The 24,610-nt window shown below is 45.0% G+C and overlaps 1 protein-coding gene across 8 annotated transcripts in view; it reads left to right on the plus strand.

The window, feature by feature from the left end:
* SUGP2 (SURP and G-patch domain containing 2) overlaps nt 1-24,610 on the plus strand; it is a 35,836-nt gene that overhangs the window by 398 nt on the left and 10,828 nt on the right. For 5 of the 8 annotated variants that reach the window (XR_008666833.1, XM_055343139.1, XM_055343135.1 and 2 more), the window contains exons 2-6: nt 1,256-1,387; nt 4,848-6,452; nt 9,490-9,610; nt 18,153-18,640; nt 19,887-19,998. Coding sequence is in view for 7 of the 8 variants with exons in the window: in XM_055343135.1 (XP_055199110.1) it covers nt 1,256-1,387; nt 4,848-6,452; nt 9,490-9,610; nt 18,153-18,640; nt 19,887-19,998 (2,458 nt within the window). In the remaining variant the exon portion in view is untranslated. Of the gene's footprint in view, nt 1-40; nt 176-227; nt 362-1,255; nt 1,388-4,847; nt 6,453-9,489; nt 9,611-18,152; nt 18,641-19,886; nt 19,999-24,610 lie in introns of those variants that run through there. The other 3 variants (XM_055343140.1, XM_055343137.1, XM_055343141.1) reach the window with 3 other exon arrangements.

The following is a 24,610-nucleotide window of genomic DNA, read 5'->3' on the forward strand; positions in this document are numbered from 1 at the left end:
GGTGGGCGGGCCCTGGGTAGGAGGCTCGGGTTCGGCTCCGGGGATCCCGGGTCCCCGCGATGACGCCGCGAGCTCGGCCCTCCGGCTGCGCGTCGGCCGCGTCCGGGTCGGTTCGGCCTCGGGGGCGGTCTTCGGCCTCCCAGGCCCGACGCCCACTCTTCGTTCTCGGAGGCCGGTAGGAGGCGGGCCACGCCCGAAGGGGTTCATTCGTTCATTCATTCCACCCTCGAGGCTCCGCTCGTAGGGGGATTACAGCGGCCGACCTTCGGGTTCTTGACCATTTTTTACCTGGTTCAGTTCCCACAGCAGCGCCCACTATTAGCTGCCCATTCCATGGATGGGGAAGCGGAGGCGCAAAAAGGTTAGGTTACTCGATTTGATCCGGAGCCGCCTGACTGGGAGACCCTGGCTTTCGATAGCAGAGAACAAGGGGGGGCGCCTCTGGGAATTAAGGATGAGAAAAGGGGGTGATGATTTTAAGAAATGGCTCTCAGGTAGGACAGGGTTGGGTCTTGAGGTAGGAGGTTTCAAGATGGAAGGGATATTTTAGTTAAGGACGCAGCCACTGGGTCCCTCTGTTGCTTCTCAGTTTTGTTTTTTGTTTTTCCTAGTCAGTCTTCAAGGGCTTTGTCCCCGCTGCCGGTGCCCTGTTTTTCATTTTCGGTCTGGGCTCTTTGACCTTGGGTGGGTCACTTAGCCCGAGTCTTTCTCTTCTATATAATATCATTCATAACAGGACTCACTTTTCACTGAGTTGTTGGAAGAAGTAAAGGAGATTGTGAGAATCCCTTTCCTATAAGAGCACCTGGTACAGAGCAAGTTCTGTCACTAGCCAGGGATTGATTCCTCCACTCACTTGTTGAGAGATTGTTCTCAGAGGGCAAGTCAGTTCTCAGAGCCTCTTTTATGTCTGTGAAATGGGAAAGATCACATCTCTGCTAACCATCACTTGTGAGGGCAATGTTCCCACCCCTACACTGTTACGTTCAGTTGTGCGTTTCCTTCCTGCAGTTCTCCAGGAAACCCCAACAGACAGGGATTCTGAGAAAATGGACTCAGAGAAGCAAGATAAATGCTTGTATTGCTTTTTCTAACCATTACACCTATGAGCTCCTTGAGGGCAGAAGCCTCCTTCTGAAGCACCATGTTGAATTATAGATTACTGTCTCGTTACTTTGAGGATGAGGTGAAATTGAGCAGCCGGTGTGAGCATTAGTTGTCATTCTTAGTGTCTTTTTTTCCCCTTTCACTACAGGTCAGAGAAACATGGCAGCTAGGCGAATTGCACAGGAGACTTTTGATGCTGTATTGCAAGAAAAAGCTAACCGATATCACATGGACCCCAGTGGTGAGGCCGTAGGTGAAGCTCTTCAGTTTAAAGCTCAAGGTGAATTAAAGTGCTTGTTTTTTTGTGGGGGAGGGTAGTTACTGAAAGTGCTTTTAGGGTCAGGGCAGGAGAATATCAATGCCTTGGGCAAACTATGCAACTTCCCGGATCCTATCTTCCTTATTTTTTAAGGGGAGATAAAGTTATCTCTTGGTCTACCTGTCACATTATTATGTAGAAGTGGGTTTTGTCATTATCTGAAGTTTCTCTGCCCCAGGCATCCTACTCCACCTAAGAAGGGTTCTTGACTCAATCTCTTGGCTCCATCCCCCTCCTGCTACCCAGATTTGAGCGTTTATTCTCGCCTGGATTATTGCAGTAATCTCTTGAACCATCTCTCAGCTTCTGGCTCCATTCCCCTCAAATCAGCCCTCTCCAACAGATCTATTAATCTAGCCTTGCTGGGCCAACGCCCTACTTGGACTCTTGAGGCTCCCCATTTCAGAGTTACATCCTCAGACAAGTGCAGGAGCAACCAGGTAATAGTGCTGTGTACAAGATGAGGGCACAAGAGACTGCCAACTGTAGGCCCTGCCTGAAAACATTCGCTTTGGAAAGTTTTGGGAATATCATGACAGCAGAAGAAAAATGGTGCGTACATAGTTTGCAGGATGACAGGGAAGCCCTCGCCATGGCACACAAGGCTCCCAACCCTCATTTCCTGCCTTGAGGCTCAAGTTTCAGTGACACTGTCCTGCCTGTGCTTTGAATAGCTCCTCTTCCCAGCCTAAACTGGTGAAGTCTCTCAGGCACTAAGACCTAGCTTACACATGCCTTTCCCCAGGAAGCTCCTGCAGGCTTTGAGGTTGATTTGGTTGCTTTTCTGGGCCCCAAGGAAGTGCACTGAGCACTCACTTTTTTGAGGTAGGCCAGCCTCTTCTGGGCCTCCTTCAGGCCTGTGCTGTTCCATGTGCCAGCCCCTGAGCCACTTTCCAGTGAGGAAACTTCCTCAGTGTTGGTTGAATAAGGCTAAGTGCTTGGGGTAGGAATAACTTGTGTACTTTGGATGTGGAGAAACTGAAGCCTAGAAGCTAGCTTCAGATTCTGACTTTTTAAAAAATGCTTGAGTAGAATGTAAAAACATTCCTATTATAAAGGATTGGAAGAGTTAAGAAGTAGGAGTGTAACATAGAAGTCCTTAGCTGCTCCCTTACTCCTCAGAGGTAGCCATATATATGGTGTTTTATGAAACCTTTAGTTCTTCTAGTGGTACATTTATGTAATCCTAAATAGTTACATAGTGATATATGTATAAACGCATGTTTACATGTATATGTTTATGCATATGTATACTGTATGCGTGTGTATTTGGAGATTTAAGTCTTGGTTTATTTTAATCTAGAGAGTCAAACATCAATATATATTTTAGTTTCCTCAAGAAAGATAGGGGGCAGAAACTGTACTAGGAAACCAGCAGGATGCTAGATGGTTCTGTAACCACCACTTTGTCACATAGCTAGCTTGCATGGTTCCCCAGTCAGCCTTTCACTGTCTTCTAGTCTGTATTGGTTTATAAAGTATCTGAAAATCCTGTTGTGCAGACTCCATCCACCACTCTCCCTAATGCTACTGCCCTAACAATGCCATCAATAGCCATCAGTACCTGGATTACTTTTTGTTGGAACATCCATATCCGCTCTTGTATTTGAGTCAATTCTTTGAACAGCAGCCAGTGAGGTGGCCTCTTTGCTTCAAAACCCTTCAGGGCTTTCCATTTTGTTCAGAATAAACTGTAGAGTCCAGTAAAGGGCCTGACTTGATCTGTTACTCCATTCTGTTCACATCTTCTAACATAGTGGTTCCCTAAGTTTGCTGCTTGTTAGAATCATCTGATTAGCCCGGGGAGGGGCAAAGGGGGAATGAGAGGGACAAGCCAACTTGGCACTGAGCGGGGAGCCTGCAGGGAACTCAGTCTCATGAACCTGAGATCATGACCTGAGCTGAAATCAAGAGTCTGATGTTCAGTGGACTGAACCACCTAGGCACCCCCTGGGGACCCTTTAATAACCCTAATGCATGGACCACACCCCATCCCAATTAATTAAATGAGGATGCCTGGGGATCCCCAAGGACCCCATTGTGCAGTAGAGTTTAGGAGCCACCTTCTTACCACTTCGCCCTTTGTTCTGCTGTTCCATTTTGGCTATATTTGTTCCCTGCTAGTCTTACCTCAGGCTTTTGTCTTGATGCTGCTTCTGCCTAGAAGGCTTCCCCCATAACTGCAGAGTCTGGCTCCTTACACTAAGTCTCTGCTGCTCAGATACATTGCCATTGGAGCAGCCCACCTTGACCAGCCTTTCTGAAAATGGCTCTCTCTCTTCATGTTCCTGCCTGCTTAATATTTCTCAGTAGCACTTTCATGTGATGGATTTTTATTTATTGTTTGGCTCCCTCAACTGACAAATCCAGGGGAGTGGGGACTTTGCTGTCTCCTTTCCCTGCTGTAGTTCTATAGCCTAGAGCAGTGCCTACACACAGTAGTTGCTCAACATATACTTGTTGAACAAATAAATTTGGGTTTATACAAAGCTCTAGTTTCCTGTGGTCTCTTGGCCCATTACTACTTCCTGGGATCTCCTTCTCCCTTTTCTTTTATTTGAATTGACTAAGTAATAGATTCTGATGCACAAGTTAGAAAGTTAGAAAGCTACTCTGCAAAGTCTTCCTGAGGCTTGCTGTTCTCATATGTCCATAGTTCACATCTGTTCTTGGCTTCTTACAGAATTTTTTTGTGTGTGAATAAGCAAATGTAAATTTAGGTTCATATTTTTCTCCTACGTATACTCTTCAGTTTTCATTGTGGCCTCTCTTGCTATGTCTTATTTACCTTCTGTGTACTCTTTTATCTGCCTTAGTCTCTCTTTTTTTCAGAGAATTGATTAGCCCAGTAGGCCTTTCCAAGGGAGTCTATCTGCCACCTGTGGTTCGGGTGCTCAGAAGTGGTTGGCTGTGGTGGGTGTAGTGTCAGACGAGGCTCCTGCCTTAGTGGCACTGTGATCTAACACATACTTCTCAGAGGGAAGGAGGGCAGGCAGTCTCCAGAAAAATTGTCAACTGTCTGGTAGAAGTAGAAATATATAAGGGTTGCAGTTGAAATAAAGGAGTCCAGGTTGTTTGGGGTTCAGAGATCCATCCCTGAGTCTAAAAGAGGGCTTTAAAACAGATGCCTGCAGAGCCTAGACAGGAAGGCCAAGTGAGTGAGGGGTACTAACTGCCTAGCTTCTGTGGACTGTTGTCCAGCACATGCAGGCCCAGTGCTTATAGATCTTCTGTTTTTATAAATATAAATCCAGATTTTTAAGTTAAGCCACACACATTTTAAATGTTGAAAACAAATACAAATTTCTAAAATGCATTCTGGCAAATAAAGGGTCCCTGCTGACTGGTGGTCTGTGGACTATCTTTTTGCAACCTCTGGTCTAAATTATCTTTGTGTTCCTCTTTGGATCGTTATTTTCAGATCTTCTAAGGACAGTCCCAAGAGCAAGAGCAGATATGTATGATGACATTCCTAGTGACAGCAGATACACTCTGGCTGGATCTGTAGCCCACCCTCGAGACACTGGGAGAGAAAGCTTAAGAGGTGATGTGTTTCCAGGACCTTCTTTCAGATCAAGCAATCCTTCTGTAAGTGAAGACAACTACTTTCGCAAAGAGTGTGGCCGGGATCTGGAATTTTCCCACCCTGATTCCCGAGACCAAGTTTTTGGCCACCGGAAATTGGGACATTTCCGTTCTCAGGATTGGAAATTTGCACTCCGTGGCTCTTGGGAACAAGACTTTGGCCACCCCGTTTCTCAAGAATCCCCTTGGTCACAGGAGTATAATTTTGGTCCTTCTGCACTGCTTGGGGACTTTGGTTCCTCTAGGCTGATTGAGAAAGAGTGTTTGGAGAAAGAAAGTCGGGATTACGACGTGGACCGTCCAGGGGAGACAGACTCTGTGCTCAGGGGCAGTGGCCAAGTCCAGGGCAGAGGCCGAGGTCTAAACATCGTTGACCAGGAAGGGGCCCTTTTAGGAAAGGGAGAGACTCAGGGCCTGCTCCCATCTAAAGGGGGAGTTGGGAAACTTGTCACACTAAGAAGTGTGAGCACGAAGAAGGTACCCACTGTAAATCGTATTACTCCCAAAACTCAGGGCACCAACCAAATCCAGAAAACCACCTCAAGTCCTGATGTGACCCTGGGGACAAACCCAGGAACAGAAGATATCCAGTTTCCCACTCAGATCCCTTTGGGGCTCAATCTGAAGGATATTCGGCTTCCCAGAAGAAAGATGAGCTTCGACCTCATAGATAAGTCTGATGTTTTTTCAAGATTTGGGATAGAAATAATCAAATGGGCAGGATTCCACACCATAAAAGATGATGTTAAATTTTCCCAGCTTTTCCAGACTCTCTTTGAACTCGAAACCGAAACCTGTGCTAAAATGCTCGCTTCATTCAAATGCTCCTTAAAACCAGAGCACAGAGATTTTTGCTTTTTTACGATCAAATTTTTAAAGCACTCTGCTTTGAAAACACCCAGAGTTGATAATGAGTTTTTAAACATGCTTTTAGACAAAGGTGCTGTGAAGACCAAAAATTGCTTTTTTGAAATCATAAAGCCTTTTGACAAGTACATAATGAGGCTTCAAGACCGCCTTCTGAAGAGTGTCACACCCCTGCTCATGGCTTGCAATGCCTATGAGCTGAGTGTCAAGATGAAAACCCTCAGTAACCCCCTGGACTTGGCTGTTGCCCTGGAGACCACCAATTCTCTCTGCCGGAAGTCTTTAGCCCTTTTGGGACAGACTTTCTCCTTGGCCTCTTCTTTCCGGCAAGAGAAAATCTTAGAAGCTGTTGGCCTCCAAGATATAGCTCCCTCTCCTGCCGCATTTCCAAATTTTGAGGACTCTACTCTGTTTGGGAGAGAATACATTGATCACCTGAAGGCCTGGCTGGTCACCAGTGGGTGTCCACTTCAGGTCAAGAAAACTGAACCTGAACCTACCCAAGATGAGGAGAAAGTTGTTCCTCCTACCAAACTCGAAGTTCAGGCCAAGTCTCCGAGTGGTCTCAGTGATGGTAAGGAAAGCGCTGAAAGCTCTTACTGTGATTAGTTTGTTTTTCATGTTTTCTTGTAATGTCTCTTTTTTCTTTGAGCATTTTATACAGAAGTGTTGTAGCCAACTGGAAACATCAGAATTTTGGTAGAAAACTCATTGGCGAGTGTTCATGTCTGCTATTCATTCTGTAAGCATATGTTCGAAATCTTCTGTTTGTCTACCACAGAGTCCTTAGACATTTATGGGTCACAGACTCCTTTGGGAATCTGATCAAAGCTGTGGCCTATGCCAGGAAAAATGCATATGTATTTGTACACAGTTCTCCCTGTGTTTTGGTAGGGAGGGTGTTGTACCTTCCTGTAGCCAAGGTTAAGAAGCCCTTATTACAGCATCTCCCTCCCCCCACACTAAGGTGTTAGTAGATAGGAAAGTAAATACTGGACACTGTCCTTGGGGTGTCCTCAGGCTTCCAGGGACAGAAGTCACAAAGCCCAATTCCTCCTGAGCCAGGAGGGGAATGGAAGAGACCCCAGCCCAGAAGAGTCAAGGAGGCCATGTTTGAGCTGTGTTGAGGGACCAGCAGAGATTAGCCAGGCTGGTCCAGGTAGTAGAACCACCTTTCTTCCTACTCCCTTTTCTAGGGTGACTAAAACCCAATAGTGGATCAGTTATGTACAGCAGATAACCTGCAGTTAACGAGTCAGCTTTGGGAAGATTCTACAAAGGCCAAGAAAGAGGAAATAGAAACAATTGGCTGTTGGGTATTCCTTCTCTTTCCTTCTTAGCACTGGGGATGGATGCTCTCCTAGCCCAGACATCCCAGAGGTCATGAGCATATGTAGTGGCCATGTGACCAGAGAGGAAGCGCTTGCGCACGCACACACACACACACACACACACACACACACACACACACCCTTAACCTCAGGAGGAATTCCTTTTCCAACAAAGCAGTTTTCAGCTTCCATTGTCCCAGCCAAGTGGAAAAGCCTTGTTTGTCCCTGAATCTCTTTATTCCTTTCCACCCTTATGGACCCCTGACTGTATCAAGCACTGGTGGGTAGGTCCCACCAATGGATGGGCAGCCACACCTATCTATTCCTGGAGAGGGAGCCTTCCAGAAATGGGCTCTGGGCTAAAGCAGGACCCCTCCTCCCCACACCCCCCAAAGTGGGGGAGTGGAAAGTCAGTGTAATGACGATACTGAAGAACTTTGTATGAAGGAGGAAAAAGTCACTTACCATTCCCTGGTTCTGTTGCTATCCAGGTGCACTAGAAGCAGCAGTCTTGCTGTACTGAAAACACTACAATCTGTTCTTTTACAGGATTATCAAAGGCCTTTTTCTGTGTTTCTACAGTATTTGCTGCATCATGATATTAACCTAACATAAATTATCTCACTCTTCCCTTGATGTGGGACTTATGCTGCCTTTTACTTTTCCCTTAATGTGAACATTCTAGTTAAGTGGTATATACAAGCCTTCTGAGGCTGAGCCAGGTTCCCTTGTAATTGACATCTGCAAGCTTGGGCTGTCTGGGCAGCAGGCAGATGGCACCAGCACCCATGTCTCGTGGGGCATTGCCTCGTCACTGCTTCCATTACTGTTAGAAATGCTGAGATGCCAACTTCAGTTGAATGTTTTGATTACTACTATTGTTAGTTTTTATTTTTAAGTTCTCCTTTATAGAATATGATCTGGGGAAGAGGATTGTAGCACCAAAGCTGGGACGCTTGCTTATGGTTGCCTTCTTGAAACATGGTTGCAGTGATCCACAGATTGCATTGTTTTTTAAAGCTCCTGACTTTGAACCTCTTATTCTTCTGTAAGATCATGTAAAACTAGCAGTTCTGTAAAATGAGAGCCGATAACAAAAAAAGAAAAAGGAAAGAAAAAGGAAGCAATTTCAAAGGGGAAATAGTTGTAGTAGCATGACAATTGAAGAATCCATTTAATCAGTGTAAAGAGCTCACACTGTTTGTTGTTTAAAATAAGCTCAAAGCTTCAACTTAGACATAAGCAAGGACAGGACAGTGCAATTACTCCACAGAACAAACTGGAAAACCTCCCTAGTTCAGGAGTGATTTTTACCAAATGACTAAGATTGTTCTGTGCAATTAAAACTAAACAATCTTCTTAATTGAGGGCACAGATCCTTTTCTGTGTTGCCAGTGACATTGTAAATTAAAAGTCTATTGAAGAAGGGGCCGGGCCCCTGGGTGGCTCAGTTGGTTAAACGTTCAACTTTTGATCTCAGCTCAAGTCTTGATCTCAGGGTCGTGAGTTCAAGCCTCCTGTTGGGCTCCACGCTGGGCCTGGAGCCTACTTACACACACACAGACAAATACACACCTCACTGAAGGTGAATATATGAAGAAAAACATTTCTTTTCATATATTCAGTAAATATTTCTGTGAACACCTATCTTAGGGCCACTGACTTTTTTGATTAGGGAATTTTTCTTTGCAAATTTATATATATGTTTTCTGATTATAAAACAGATTTTTTTAGATAAAGCACAAAGAAAATGAAGTCTCTGGTAAATCTTCTACCCATTGATAATACCTATTAAGATTGCGGCATATTTCCTTTTTCTTTTTTTCTGTGTCCATATTTACGTATCTTTTCTTCCTTCCTTCAACGAATCATAACCTAGATTTTTTTTCTGTTTTTTTTATACCTAGCCACGTTTTATATCTTTATATTTTTCCCTTAATGTGAACATTTTAGTTAAGTGATATATACAAGCAGAATAGATTTGCTGCATACCATTTCGTTATACAGTGTATATGCATATATTGCTCTGTACAATTATTGTAAGCTTGTGACTTTCTCTCCTAGTGCTTATGCTTTTCAGTCTTTTGGGAGGATACTTTGGGTATTGGTTTTTAGAAAACGGTGCTGCTTTTTCTTTTCAATGCTGATTTCATGTGAATAAGGATTTTGGTCACCAGCGCCTGCTTAGGTTCCATCCTAAGCCTCTGACTCTGTACTGGTCGTCCCAGGCCCCATGTGGTCCAATAGCGTTTCTCAGAAAAGCCCTTTTGTGTGTTCCAGCTGTCCCCCAGCGAGCGGATCACAAGGTGGTGGACACCATCGATCAGCTGGTCACTCGTATTGTCGGAGGCAGCCTATCTCCCAAAGAGAGAGCTCTTCTCAAGGAGGACCCTGCTTACTGGTAGGTCTTTAAATTTTGGTCCTCCAAATCCCTCCCATAGAACACACGGCAAAATATGTGTTTTGATGGTATCCAATGAAGAGGGTGAGGTATTTATTTTGAGTAGTGGTATCAGCCAGTGGGAAGAACATGAGGGAGGGTGAGGTTCACCTGCATTCAAACCCCAGCCCTGCTGCAGACCTGCCATGTGGCCTTGTCCCTCTGCACTGGCTTAGGGAGGAGGTAGGAGGCGTATGCCAAGAGCACATGAAGATAAGGAATGTGTCACAGCAGTTGTTCATGACTTATTCCTGCTATTTGTTAAACTCTTCTTCTTTTGCCTTATTTCCTCTTCACCTGAATGGAACAACTTTTGAAAATTAAAATTTTCACCATAAATACAGTACTTATTAGAGGAAGTCAAGAACAATAAAGTTAGAAGGAAGCCACCCTTATGCCTACCAACGTCTACTGATAGTTTTGCCTATTTGCTTCCTATCTTTCTGCTCACTGTGGGCTATTTGGGGCTTTTTTTAAATGTAGCTGTGATTTTACTATAATATATCCCACTCTGGATTTATGTATTTATTTTTCCCGCTTATTTTATTTTATTTTATTTTATTTTATTTATTTATTTTTATTTATGACAGTCACACAGATAGAGAGAGAGAGAAGCAGAGACACGGGCAGAGGGAGAAGCAGGCTCCATGCACCAGGAGCCCGACGTGGGATTCGATCCCGGGTCTCCAGGATCGCGCCCTGGGCCAAAGGCAGGCGCTAAACCGCTGCGCCACCCAGGGATCCTTTTCCCGCTTATTTTAGATAACACAGGAAAATGCTCGTATTCCTTATTTTTCTTTTCTTTTTTTTAAGATTTTATTTATTCATGAGAGACACAGAGAGGGAGAGAGAGGCAGAGACACAGGCAGAGGGAAAAGCAGGCTCCATGCAGGGAGCCCAGTGTGGGACTCGATCCCAGGACTCCAGGATCACGCCCTGGGCCAAAGGCAGCGCTAAACAGCTGAGCCACCCCGGGCTGCGCTCTTTATTTTTTATAAACATTTTCAGACAGCTGCATTTACTAGTTTATAGAGAAAGTGGCCAGAGTTTAGTTAGCCATTCCTCTCTGGTTAGATTTTCAGAATGATTTTTTTTTTTAATTTTATTTATTTATGATAGTTACACAGAGAGAGAGAGAGAGATAGAGGCAGAGACATAGGCAGAGGGAGAAGCAGGCTCCATGCACCAGGAGCCCGACGAGGGATTAATTACATCCTGGGTCTCCAGGATCGTGCCCTGGGCCAAAGGCAGGCGCTAAACCGCTGCGCCACGCAGGGATCCCTTTCAGAATGATTTTGATTGTATACTGTTTCGAACTGTTCCAGTGAATGGCTTAATGCATCATATTTTCTTGTGTGTTTAGGATTATCTCTAGGTTAGATTGCTGTAAGTGAAAATTTTTCACATTATACCTATTTTTTTTTTTATTTTTTTTTTATTTTAGGGATGCCTGGGTGGCTCAGGAGTTGAGCTTCTGCCTTTGGCTCAGTTTGTGATCCTGGGGTGCCGGGATCAAGTCCTTCATCAGGCTCCCCAGAGGGAGCCTGCTTCTCCCTCTGCCTATGTATCTGCCTATCTTTCTGTGTCTCTCACGAATAAATAAATCTTTTTTTAAAAAAAAGATTTAAAGATTTCGTTTATTTATTTGTGAGAGATACAGAGAGGCGGAGACACAGGCAGAGGGAGAAGCAGGTTCCCTACAAGGAGCCCGTTGCAGGACCTGATACAGGACCTGATCTCGGACCCCAGGATCACGCCCTGAGCTGAAGGCAGATGCTCAACCCCTGAGCCACCCAGGCATCCCAAGATTTATTTTTAAAGATTTTATTTATTGAGAAAGAGTGTGTGCATGTGAGCAGGGGACGAACAGAGGGAGAGGGAGACAATCTCCAGCAGACTCCATGCTGAGCGCAGATCCCAAGATCATGACTTGAGCCAAAACCAGAGTCGGACACTCAAATGACTGAGCCACTCAGGCACCCCTAACTTTTTTTAAAATCATGAAGGTGGCATATGTGCTTTGTAAAAATAGAAAAAAGCAATAAAGATACTATCACTTAAAGCTCCACCACTTCTCCCTCTCAGTGCATCCTATATTTCAAATCTAACGTCACTGTTCTTGTTAACAGTGGTTGTGTGCTCTTGATTGCACACAGGTACCCTAGCATACTCACCGTTGCTCATTGGAGTTCTTAGATTCATCCTGGTTTTTCCCTGCTGTAAATACCATTATGATGAACAATGTTTTGCTTGTATTTCTGTCTACATTCCTGGTAGTTTATTAGAGTAATATCTGGGAGTGAAATTGCTGGATTAAAGAGAAAGTTAACTTTATTTTTAAAGAGAGTTTTGTTTTTTCTTTTTTTTTTAATGCTTTTATTTATTTATTCATGAGAGACACACACAGAAAGAGGCAGACACATAGGCAGAGGGAGAAGCAGGCTTCACACTCGAAGCCCGATGTAGGACTCGATTCCGGGACCCCAGGATCACATCCTGAGCTGAAGGCAGACAGACTCAACCACTGAACCAGCCAGGCATCCTGAGAAAGTTAACTTTAGAGGCTTTTGATCTCTGTCACTTTTTCCTGGCCATAGCATGATTGGTTTTTGAGACTGGATAATCCTCTGGTAGGGACTGTCCTGGGCTTTGCAGGATATTAGTGGCATCCTTGGCCCCCCCCCATGTGGATGCCAATAAAATCTTCCATCCCAGGTGCTGCCCACTGAGGGCAGGAGTTGCCCCTGGTGAAGGTCATCAATCTTTATCATCAGGTTACTTTCTGTGGATTATCTGTCCCAGTTGGCACCTGCTGCCACTCTGTAAACATGCCATGCCTTCATCTGTGTTTTGACTTAAAGATAATTTCATAGTGTGATGTTTTACTTCTTATTCCTTTGTTAATTAACAAAGATTATAAGTTTCCTCCTAATATGTCTAGTTGTAGTTCCTCTTTTTGAGTGTTTATTCAGGTCTTGCATGATCAACATTGTACACATACTGAACTCAGTATTTTTGGTGTTGTAATTATTATAGATGCTTGAAAGGCATAAATTTACATGTAACAGTACTAGAGTTTTGGTGTTAACCAGCATGATTTACCACGGGAGGGTTGGAGCTTGTTTGGTTTTATTTTTAAATAATTATTGGACTCATTTGGATTATTTTCATGTTCAGAATGAGGTAGGCTTTTTAAATTAAAAGTTAAAAAAAAAAGCCCAGGGGATTCCTGGGTGGCTCAGTGGTTTAGCGCCTGCCTTTGGCCCAGGGCATGATCCTGGAGTCCCCGGATCAAGTCCCACATCGGGCTCCCTGCATGGAGCCTGCTTCTTCCTCTGCCTTTGTCTCTGCCTCTCTCTCTCTCTCTCTCTCTCTCTCTCTCTCTCTGTCTCTCATGAATAAAAAAATAAAAATCTTTAAAAAAAAGCCCAATAAATTAATTGTTCCGTCATCAATTATGAACAACTTAATTACCAAACCTTTTGCCTTCTCTGCACTTGATACTATTGTAGGTGCTTTTCTGATTTAAGCACTAGTTGATTCAGTCCTCATAAACCTCGTGAGGCAGGTATTTGTCATTCTTATTTTATAGATAGGAAACTTGAGACTCAAAGAGACCTCTTTTTACTTCAAGAGTGCAAAGCTAGGGATCCCTGGGTGGCGCAGCGGTTTGGCGCCTGCCTTTGGCTCAGGGCGCGATCCTGGAGACCCGGGATCGAATCCCATATCGGGCTCCCGGTGCATGGAGCCTGCTTCTCCCTCTGCCTGTGTCTCTGCCCCTCTCTCTCTCTCTCTCTCTCTCTGTGACTATCATAAATAAATAAATTTTAAAAAATTATTTAAAAAAAAAAAGAGTTCAAAGCTAGTAGGACAGGGTCAAGATTCTCATCTAGACTCTTGCTCTTAATCAGTGTGCCTGCTGGAAGGAGGAAGCTAGATAGCTTCAGACTGACAGGTGAAAGTAGAGACCAAACCCTCTTGGGTAAGGTACTCTCAAGACTTGGAAGGCCCAGGGGCAATCTCCAGGTGATTGGGCTAGAGGGAAACAGGACCCTGGGAAGACTGGGGGCATGTGACTCTGTATCATGACCCACTAGGCTCATGATCACTGACAGCAAATGGTAACAGAAACATAGAGTTGTATGTATGTGGTGTGGAGTACAAAATCAGAAATAAGCATTGAATTAGAAATATTTGAGGAAAATCAACATCATAAAGGAGAATTACCAAACTTAACAAATGGAGCTGCTACCTGTGAAGACAGAGTTACAATAAGGAAAAAAATCTGTCTCAAAGTGTAAGTGTATAATTAATAGTCTTAGTGAATAATAGTATATTGTATCCATGAAACGAGCTTTTTGTTTTTGAAAAGAACCTGTTAAAGTTCTTGGAACTGAAAAATCAGATTGTTGAAATAAAAATCTCAGTGGTTGGCTGATAGTATAGACCCAGATAAAGAACAGATTGGGAGCTAGACTCAGACTTGACTCCCTGAAACCTTCAGAAGGAATTACCAGAGACTATCAGAGGAGATGATGTGGTGGCAAGAAAGAATCATAAGAAACTAGCAAGCTTAGGGCTTTGGTGTGAATGTTTGAATTCTTTTTTTTTTTTTAATTTTAATTTATTTATGATAGTCACACAGAGAGAGAGAGAGAGACAGAGGCAGAGACATAGGCAGAGGGAGAAACAGGCTCCATGCACCAGGAGCCCGACGTGGGATTCGATCCCCGGTCTCCAGGATCGCGCCCTGGGCCAAAGGCAGGCGCCAAACCGCTGCGCCACCCAGGGATCCCTGAATGTTTGAATTCTTAAAGGAGCACATGTATGTGTTTATCAAAAATATCAATTGAATTAAGAAAACAAGTGTTTCTGCTTTGACCAGTTCCCATTCCATTCTACTCCTTGGAGGCAGTCTCTTTTGGTATTTTAAGCTACTTCTAACAGATACTCTTGGTGATAAATAAGCCTGTGTTGCTCTTCCTTGATCTATCAGTTTTAGGCATCATATGGATACCCTAATGAAAATAAGTGAGGATTTAGCTCACTCCCCTCTCAGTCGCTCATCAGAAAGCCGCCTTCCTGCTAGGCTCCAGTGCTGTGTTAGGTTATTTTTATTAGTTAAATGAAAAGTTCAGACCTTAGGAGATAATGGGAGTAAGAAGGATTTCTGTTTTCTCCATCTTTCGAGATACAGCAGAGATTTGAGACACCTCCCACCCCCAACACACAAGGAGGAAAAAACACTGGTTTGTTCACAGCTGGGCCTTGTGGACAGAACTGGCCATTGCCTCTCACTGAGGTGGCCTGCCCCTTCTGGTGCACTAAAATAACAGCAGTGCAAATACCCACAGCAACTTTGCTTCCTTGTTTGGAGCACAATGGAAACCTTTTTTTTTTTTTTTAGTAGGTTCCACACTTGGTATCTTGGTATGGAGCCCAGTGTGGGGCTTGAACTCACAACTCTGAGGTCAAGACCTGAGTTGAAACCAAGAGTTGGACATTTAACTGACTAAGCCACCCAGGCATCCCAGTAGTTGGGAACCTTGATGCCTAAACTGTGTAGCTTAGAGCTGTGTAAATAAATAACACTTAGAAATATAAGAGGAATTGATCAGTCTATAACATGGCAGGAGGCTTGAATATAATTCTCTGAAATGGGTAGATGTCATCTAAGTAAGGGAATATTTAGAAAACAGTGAATGGGCGTAAACAGGTAGAGGAGGTGCTAATGTTTGTTGAGCAGTTAATGAATGCTACACAGTATTTAAAGTGTTTTCCTTATGATGAAAAGTGGGTAAGTCAAGCCTCACAACAAATTGATGAAGTAGTTTATTATTACTATCTGTCCCTCTTACCGATAGAGGAACTGAGGCACAGAAAAGTTTAGTAAAGGCACCTGGGTGACTCAGTAGGTTAAGCATCTGCCTTCGGCTCAGGTCATGATCCCAGAGTGAGTCTGCATCAGGCTGTCTACTCAGCAGGAAGCCTACCTCTCCCCCTTTCTCTGCTCCCCCTGCTGTGTGCGTTTTCTTTCTCTCAAATCTTTTTTTTTAAGATTTTATTTATTAATTCATGAGAGACACAGAGAGAGAGAGAGAGGCGCAGAGATACAGGCAGAGCGAGAAGCAGGCTCCATGCAGGGAGCCCAGCATGAGACTTGATCCCGGGTCTCCAGGATCACACCCTGGGCTGAAGGCAGCGTTAAACCGCTGAGCCACCCGGGCTGCCCAATAAAATCTTTTTTAAAAGGGATGGGGGAGGAGAAAGAAAAGTTCAGTAAATCTCATGTCTAATAAGTGGCTATGCTAGGATTTGAACCCAGCAGGCTGCCCTGGGAATGTTCTATGCTCTTAATGTTATGTTCCACTAGAACTTGGGGAGATGGATTTGTGACTGCCATCCTCAGACTCCACATGGCATCAGAACCATCGAGGGGAAAGGGACTTGTGTCCTGGGGCTCTGGGCCACCTGGGTGCTGACTCTGCTTTCTGTGTTGGGTGAGGGGTACACTCACTGGGACCACAGGTTTTTTTTTAAGATTTTATTCACTTATTCAGGAGAGACACAGTAAGTCAGAGACATAGGCAGAGGGAGCTGCAGGCTCCTTGTAGGGAGCCCAATGCTTAACTCAATATCTGGACCCTGGGATCATACCGTGAGCCAAAGGCAGATGTTCAACCGCTGAGCTACCCAGGTTTCCCATTGAGGCCACATTTAACAAGAGAACCAGACCGTCTGTGTTAGTTGTGCTCCTTTATGTGACAACCCTTGCTTGTTAGGGTGCCATCTGGCAGGATGCTGCTGTTGGCCCAGCAGAGTGTCTGGGACAGCAAGGTCCCGCACACAGCCTGTGTCCTCAGATTTGGCCGGACCTTAACTGTGTAGATACAGCAGCAGGAGCTTCCTATGGAGCTGCCCACCGGGGACTCTCCACTTTCCACAGTGCTGCCAGCACCCTGCTTCACACAGCCAGCTGGCATCCAGTCGGCTTCTGTTGTTGGTAATTGGGAACCTCACCTAGTAAGTGGTCTCTTAATGTCAAACAGTCTGAAGGCCACTTGAAATTTGCCATACCCACCAAGTAATATTCATTCTTCTTTAACACAAACTGAAATTGAACATTCACAAACATCGGTTATATGTGAGGTCACAGAGAAAATCTCAGCACATCCTAGGAAAGGAAAATCACATGGGCCACATTACACAATGTATAACTAGCAACAACCAAAATAAAACATGCTTTTTTTTTTAAAACATGCTTCTAAATAACTTTTGAGTGAAGGGGAATTAAAACTGACTTTAGAAACTCTTTAGAAGGAAGTAGCAGGGAGAGCTCTGCACACCGAACACAGCTGCAACCATACATAATGAAAAATACAGTGTGTTTGTCAAAAATAAAGTGAATGGAGCAGCCCGGGTAGCTCAGCAGTTTAGCGCCACCTTTAGCCCAGGGCCTGATCCTGGAGACCTGGGATCGAGCCCCATGTCAGGCTCCCTGCATGGAGCCTGCTTCTCCCTCTGCCTATGTCTCTGCCTCTCTCTCTCTCTCTTTCTCTGTGTCTCTCGTGAATAAATAAAATCTTAAAGAAAGAAAGAAAGAGAGAAAGAGAAGAAAGAGAAGGAAAGAAAGAGAAAGAAAGAAAAGAAAAGAAAAGAAAAGAAAAGAAAAGAAAAGAAAAGAAAAGAAAAGAAAGAGAATGCAAGCATTCACCACATGAGGTCAGAAGGAAATGGCAAAAAAAAAAAAAAAAAAGTCCAGATCCTAGAAGGGAAAGGTTTATAGAGAGAAAAGAAGGGGCTAAGGAAGAAGAAAAGTAAAGAATATGTAAGTTCCCTCCATGACCCTTACTGTCTGTTCCCCAGAGCTAATTAATGTTGCTTTATATTTCGTCAGCTTATGTGAGAAAAGTAAGTACAGGTGGATGTATGTACACAAAGCAGATTTATGTGGTCTGTATCGATGTTGGTGTTTTTCTGTAGCTTGCTGTCTTTGGCCATATCATGGATGTCTTTCTATGTCAGTACCCGGGACTCAACCTCCTTTTCTTTACTGTGCTTGTTAGGACTCTGGAACATAATTTCACAGCCGCAGCACTCAGGCCTCGGTGGTGCAGTTGAAGAAAGGGTCACTGACCACCCCACCTCACTGACCCTTTGAAGCATGTCACCTTCCAAAAATGGCACCCACAAGCGATAGAGTAGCAGTGTCTCTGTGACTCCATAGTGACTGGTGTGTGTTGTGAGGCTACCAGGAGTTGTGAGCACTTTCATTGCTGGGGATGGTGAAACCCAAGGAGGAATCGACCAGTGCTAGGTCGGCTCCCATTGCCTTGCAGTTACTCTGGGCAGGAAGGGGATCTGGGTCTTCCGTGGAGTGGAACCTCTTAGACAGGGAGCCTGCCACTTAGAAAGGGTATGCAGAAATGTGATTGTAGCAACAGTTGGGTATATAGTGGTGTTTTAATAACCAATGTCTTTCTGTGCCTGTTTTGTTATATAGGTTTTTGTCTGATGACAGTAGTCTGGAATATAAATACTACAAATTGAAGCTGGCAGAAATGCAGCGGGTGAGCCACACCTTGCCAGGAGCAGATCAAAAGCCAACAGCAGCAGAGTGTGCGGTCCGGGCCATGCTGTATGCTCGGACAATCCGGAGCCTCAAGAAGAGGCTCCTCCCAGGCCGCCGGCGGGGGCTGCTCCGCACTCAAGGGCTTCGGGGCTGGAAGGTGAGGAAAGCAACCACTGGGACCCAGACCCTCCTCTCCTCAGGCACCAGACTGAAACACCATGGCCGGCAGGCTCCAGGTTCATTGCAGAGAAAGCTGTCCCAGCCAGATGGAAATGATACTGTTAAGGACTGCCCACCTGACCCAGTTGGACCCTCTCTTGGGGACCCCAGCCCAGAAGTCTCGGGCCTATCCCCCAAGCCAGCAGGAGTGGAAGTCTCTGAAGCTCCTCAATCCTCCTCTCCCTGCCCATCTGCTGACGGTGAGTGCTTATTTCCTGCCTCCCCCCTTCTGAGCCTCAGCCACGACTCCAATATCCAGGGGTCTCTTGGTGGTGGGGGTGGGAGATCTGGGTGTTGTGAGGTGTCTGAGCAGCAGGCAGAAGCAACAGGGACATGGCCCGGACAGGTGCACATGGAGGCACTCTCCTCTTATTTCCTCGAGGAGCTGGCCCTTGAGTCCTGTAGCAGTCTTCTTCCATGAAGGTGGAGCTGCCTCACTGTGTTCCCCAGTCACTTTGCCCCCGCTGCAAAGTCCTATTGCTGGCCACCAGGTTGTGCCATGTGCCCATGCTTGGGGCTCTGAGTTCCTTAATCCATTTTTCAGTCTCTTCTTGCCCCTCTTTACATTCTGCAGGGCTACCCTCATCTCTCGTTCTGTCTCTTTTTTTCCAAGGTCTCTCTTTTCTTCCTCTGGGTTAGCTGACCTGCAGTTTCTTCTCTTTCTCCTGGCCATTACCTTTTCTTTGTGTGAGAGGCTTGCCCCTGGCCAGTACCTTCCCCTTGACATTAGGTGGGAATAGAGAGGGGAAAAAACCACACAACTGCTGTGTTGTCTAGCTATTGCTATATGAGCCATTCCTTTTTTTTTTTTTTTTTTTAAGATTTTGTTTATTCATGAGAGACAGAGAGAGGCAGAGACACAGCCAGAGGGAGAAACAGGCTTCTCACAGGGAGCCCAATGTAGAACTCGATCCTGTGACTCCAGGATCACTTCCTGAGCCAAAGGCAGATGCTCAACCACTAACCCACCCAGGCATCCCTATAATGAGCCATTCTAAATTGTGGCTTCAAATGGGCTATTCAGTACTCTTAGTCTGTTGAACTGAGCTGGGCCAGCACATGTGTTTTTGGCAGCAGATGGTTGGGGCCATCAGCTGAGGTAATGGGCATCTGGGCTACATGCCTCTCACCCCCTGGCAGCCAACCTGGATTTGTTCACCTGATGGTCAGGGTTGGGACTCTAAGAGAGGCAGCGGGGTTGCTTGAGGCCTCTGAAGCCCAGGCTCCACACTTAGGCCACCTTCTGCCAGCACGAGTCCCAGGGCCAGCCCCAATTTGTGGGGAAGAGAAGATTATCTACCTCTGCTGGACAGAGCTGCAAAGGGCAAGGATGCAGTGAGGGGACACGAGGAGCTATCCTTATAATCAGTCTCCCCAACCTCCCACAGAGTTGAAATTGGAAGCAGCATATCAGAACTGACATGCGACAATTGTTTTGTTTTGTAGTTGACATGAAGACAATGGAGACTGCAGAGAAACTGGCCAGATTTGTTGCTCAGGTGGGACCAGAGATTGAACAATTCAGCATAGAAAACAGTACCGACAACCCTGACTTGTGGTATGTAGCCACCATGCTCTTTTAATTTGAGTGTATTTACCAGATGAGTGTCCTGAGAGCCCATGGGGTGGCCTGGCAGACATACTTCTGCCCCAGGGGTACCCGAGGATAAGTCATGGTTTCACTTCTGCTGAGCTCAGGGCTGAGAGGGAGAAGCACTGCTTGGTGGTGTTGGGCAGTGCCACCTTCATCTGGGGCATTAGAAAAAACCTACTCTGGAGGGAATTTTAAGCTGTATTTGAAGGTCAGGTGGGCTTTGACCAGGGAATGGGGGAGAGAGCACCCAGGCAGAGAGGCTAATAGGCCCCCTAGAACCTTTGCAGAGGCTGAGGGGTGTGGGCTAGTGGGAGGAGGAGGAGTGCGGGGCACTGTCCCTGGTCACACCAGTGCTCTGGGTAGGGTGAGAATTTGCTGCTGCTCCTGCAGTGATGGATGGGTCCTGTTCAGCTGTGGGCAGCAGGCACTTCATGTAGTGGTGGCCTGGCCTCCTTTTGCCAGCAGGGGGTGCCATTACCCTTGCTATTCCTCAGAAGGGGTGGGTGGCCACTCAAAACCACATAGCCTGCTGGGAAGCGGAACCAGGAGCCTGTTCTGCCTTGTGAGGGCACTGGTTCACCTCCTTCAGGGGAAAGCTACCTGGGAGCCACATGTTCTAGTACTGAGCCATTAACCCAGATGGGGTTCCCATGCCATGTTAATTGTATCCTCCAGTTGGCTGGGGACTCTGGACGATTGCCTTGTTCCTACCATGCTGGAGAGCCATGCCTTAGTCTAATTAAGATGACAGTTGAAAACTTCACATTTCCTAGAGCATTTCTGGGACTCAGTAATGACCCAGCAGCCTCTTCAGCAGCTTATTGGGGACCTTGATAGGTCCTGCATTGGGCATGCCTCTTGCTTCCTGTGAGACCCAGACCAGCCTCATGGGGCATGGATGGCTTCATGGGTGCTAAGCCTGGTTCTGCCTTTTATAGGCCTGGTGACCTTGAGGCTTGCTGGGCCTAGCATATCTCAGGGTTGGGCAGGACTGGGTGAAAGGTACAGCTCCACTAAGGGCAGCTGGGAGCATTTCATTGTTTTGTTTTGTTTTCCCAAATGAGAATTCTGCATTATCCTGAGCATCTGGCACTGCTGTGGTTTGGGTTTATCCATCACTGTCTCTGACAGCCTTCTCTCAGCAAAGTTCTTTAGAAGACACTGTCCTCTCCCTCCCCACACAGTGTCCCCCATTGCACAGCAACATTAGGTGGAGCGATTCACTCTGTCCCCCAGTCCAGTGCTCATAGAGTATTTTGAGAATGACTGTACTCAACAGCACATATATTTAAATAAAGGCTGAGGTGACTTTTCCTTTAGAAAAGTTGTACCTTTAATATATTTAATAGTTGCTTTTTTGTGTATGGTCATGTCATCAATGTGACATATAGTCAGGTTCATTTGTTTCTATAGAGATTCAGTTTTAGAACTATGTTTTTCTATTCTTTTTAACTTAATTTTTAAAAGTACAGCATTTGCATGGTTCTAAAGTAAAAATTACAAAAGATAAGCTCAGAGAAGTCTCTGAGGGGAATCTCCTCCACCCCCCCCACAACCATTTTCATTTATTTCTAGTGGGTGTGTGCATTTCCCCCTTTATTTTTACATGCAACTTTCTGTATGTAACAGACTTACATCTTGCTTTTTTTCCTTTTACAACCTATCCAGAAGTTTCCCTCTGCCTAGCCCACCTGTACCCTCTTTCTCTTGTCCACTGTGTCATTCTCTTACATGCAGCCACACCAGGGTCACTCCCCAGCCATCAGCGTTCACGTTGTTCTTAAAACTCCTACCAATGGCCTCACACACAATGACTTTGTGTTTGTGGAGAGAATCTTCCTATATCTTCCAGAAGGGGGACAGTGGGGTCCAAAGTCCTTGCAAATGTAATTTTTTTAGATAACGCAAATTCCCCTCCCTGAGGGCTACTCCCAAAGCAGTGTCAAGAGTACCTGTCCCCAATCTCTCACCTTTTGGCATACCTCAGTAGGATTAATGAGAAATTTCTCATTTCTGCTTTGAAATTTTAGTTTCCCTTCTTCTTATGAGTGAAATTGAAGATCCTTTCATAAACTTAAGTATCCTTTGTATATCTTTCTGTGAACTTTTCGTTTGTATCTTTTAAAAAGAAAAGGTGGGGATCCCTGGGTAGCTCAGCGGTTTAGCGCCTGCCTTTGGCCCAGGGCAAGATCCTGGAGTCCCGGCATTGAGTCCCACGTCGGGCTCCCGGCATAGAGCCTGCTTCTCCTTCCTCCTGTGTCTCTGCCTCTCTCTCTCTCTCTCTGTGTCTATCATAAGTAAATAAATAAATCTTTAAAAGAAAAACAGAAAAGGTTTATTCTTTTAAAAAGCTTTGTTGTTGGGATCCCTGGATGGCTCAGTGGTTTGGCGCCTGCCTTCGGCCCAGGGCATGATCCTGGAGTCCCGGGATCGGGTCCCACATCGGGCTCCCTGTACAGAGCCTGCTTCTCCCTCTGCCTCTCACTCGCTCTCTCTGTGTCTCTCATGAATAAATAAATAAAATCTTATTTATTTATTTATTTATTTATTTATTTATTTATTTATTTATTTATTTATTTATTTATGATAGTCACAGAGAGAGAGAGAGAGAGGCAGAGACACAGGCAGAGGGAGAAGCAGGCTCCATGCACCGGGAGCCCGATGTGGGATTCGATCCAGGGTCTCCAGGATCGCACCCTGGGTCAAAGGCAGGCGCTAAACCGCTGCGCCACCAGGGATCCCCAAATAAATAAAATCTTAAAAAAAAAAAAAACTTTGTTGTAAAGAGCTAGCATTTTTTAGAATTTTTTGTGAACACAGCTTGTTCTCACTTTTTGTCTGGTCCCTTTACTCAGCACAATTACTCGGATTCAGCTGTGTTTGTTGTGTGTATCCCCAGTTCATTCCTCTTTGCTGCGGAGTGTATCTCTGTGTGTTTGGACCCAGTTGTTTTTACCCATTCACCTGTTGATGGCATTGAGAGGTTTCCAGTCTGCGATGATTACAGATAAAGCTTCTGTGAGCAGTTGTGTATAAGGTCTTTATTTCTCTCCAGTTAAATTACCAAGGAAAGGAAAGGCTGGCTCCATGGTGGGTCCACAATAACTTTTGAAGAAACTGCCAAGCTGCCTTTCCAAGTGGTGGCACCATTTTACATTTTCAGCAGCCTGGACAAGAGTTCTGGTTTCTCCCTGACGTTGCCAGCACTTGCTAGTATCAACTTTTTCATGTTAGAATCCCAGTGTGGAGAGATAGTGTTGCACTATGATCCTCATTTCTCCAAGGACTAGTGGTGCTTAGTGTCATCAAGTATACTTGTATGCTTTCCATGTTTTAAGTGTCCATTTGGATCTTTGGGGGTGTTTTTGTTTTTGTTTTGTTTTGTTTTAAATGTTATTTGTTTGTTCATTCATTCATTCATTCATTCATGAGAGACACAGAGGCAGAGACATAGGCAGAGGGAGAAGCAGACTCCTTGTGGGGAGCCTGATGCAGGACTCAATCCCATGACCCTGGGATCACGACCTGACCCAAAGGCAGATGCTCAACCACTGAGCCACTCAGTTGCCCCCATTTGGATCTTTGGTCCATCTTTTGATTGGATTGTTCATGTACATATTAATCAGTTTTGCAGGTCTTTTATACATTCTTTATGGAGTCCTTTCTCAGATGTATGATTTGCAGATATTTTCTCCTGGTCTATGACTTGTTTTCTCATTCTAGCTGTCCCTTGGAGGGCACAAGTTCTTTTTTTTTTTTTTTTTAATTTTTTATTTATTTATTTATTTTATTTATTTATGATAGGCACACAGTGAGAGAGAGAGAGAGAGGCAGAGACATATAGGCAGAGGGAGAAGCAGGCTCCATGCACCGGGAGCCCGATGTGGGATTCGATCCCGGGTCTCCAGGATCGCGCCCTGGGCCAAAGGCAGGCGCCAAACCGCTGCGCCACCCAGGGATCCCACAAGTTCTTAATAAAGATTTTCATTTTGGGATGCCTTGGTGCTCTGAATTTTTAAGAGCTCTATGTAGTTACATATATTTCCTTCCTAGTTTAATGTTTATCTTTTGCTTATGATTTGTCCTGCAATGCAGAAGTGTTTCATGTAGTCAAATTTCTCAATTTCTCTTTTATTCCACCTGGATTCTGAGTCATAGAAAGCATCTCCCCACACGCAGGTTATAAAGATTTTTGTATATTTTTGTCTAGAACTCATATCACTTGCTTTTTGCATTTAGATCCTATCTGTGTGGGCTTATTCCAGAGCAGAGTGTGCTGTGTGGATCCAATCTGAGTATTTTTCTGAAAAGCTCCCCAATTGTCCTGATGCCATTTGTTGAAAAGATCATCTTTTTTTTACTGGTTTGAGAGACCGCCTTCACCAGATAACCATGTTTCTGGCTTTTTTCTTGGTGTTTCAGTCCATGTGTCCAAGGACTGTTACCACACTGTTGTGACACTAGAGGCATCATCCACCTTGTAATGTGTTCTAGGGCCAAAACGCTTCATTGATTTTGTTCAGAGTTTTCCCAGATACCTTTACATACTTATTTTTCTCTGTGAAATCTAGAATCA

The sequence above is a fragment of the Nyctereutes procyonoides genome, unplaced genomic scaffold, assembly GCF_905146905.1.
Source record: "Nyctereutes procyonoides isolate TBG_1078 unplaced genomic scaffold, NYPRO_anot_genome, whole genome shotgun sequence".
Lineage (NCBI taxonomy): Eukaryota > Metazoa > Chordata > Mammalia > Carnivora > Canidae > Nyctereutes > Nyctereutes procyonoides.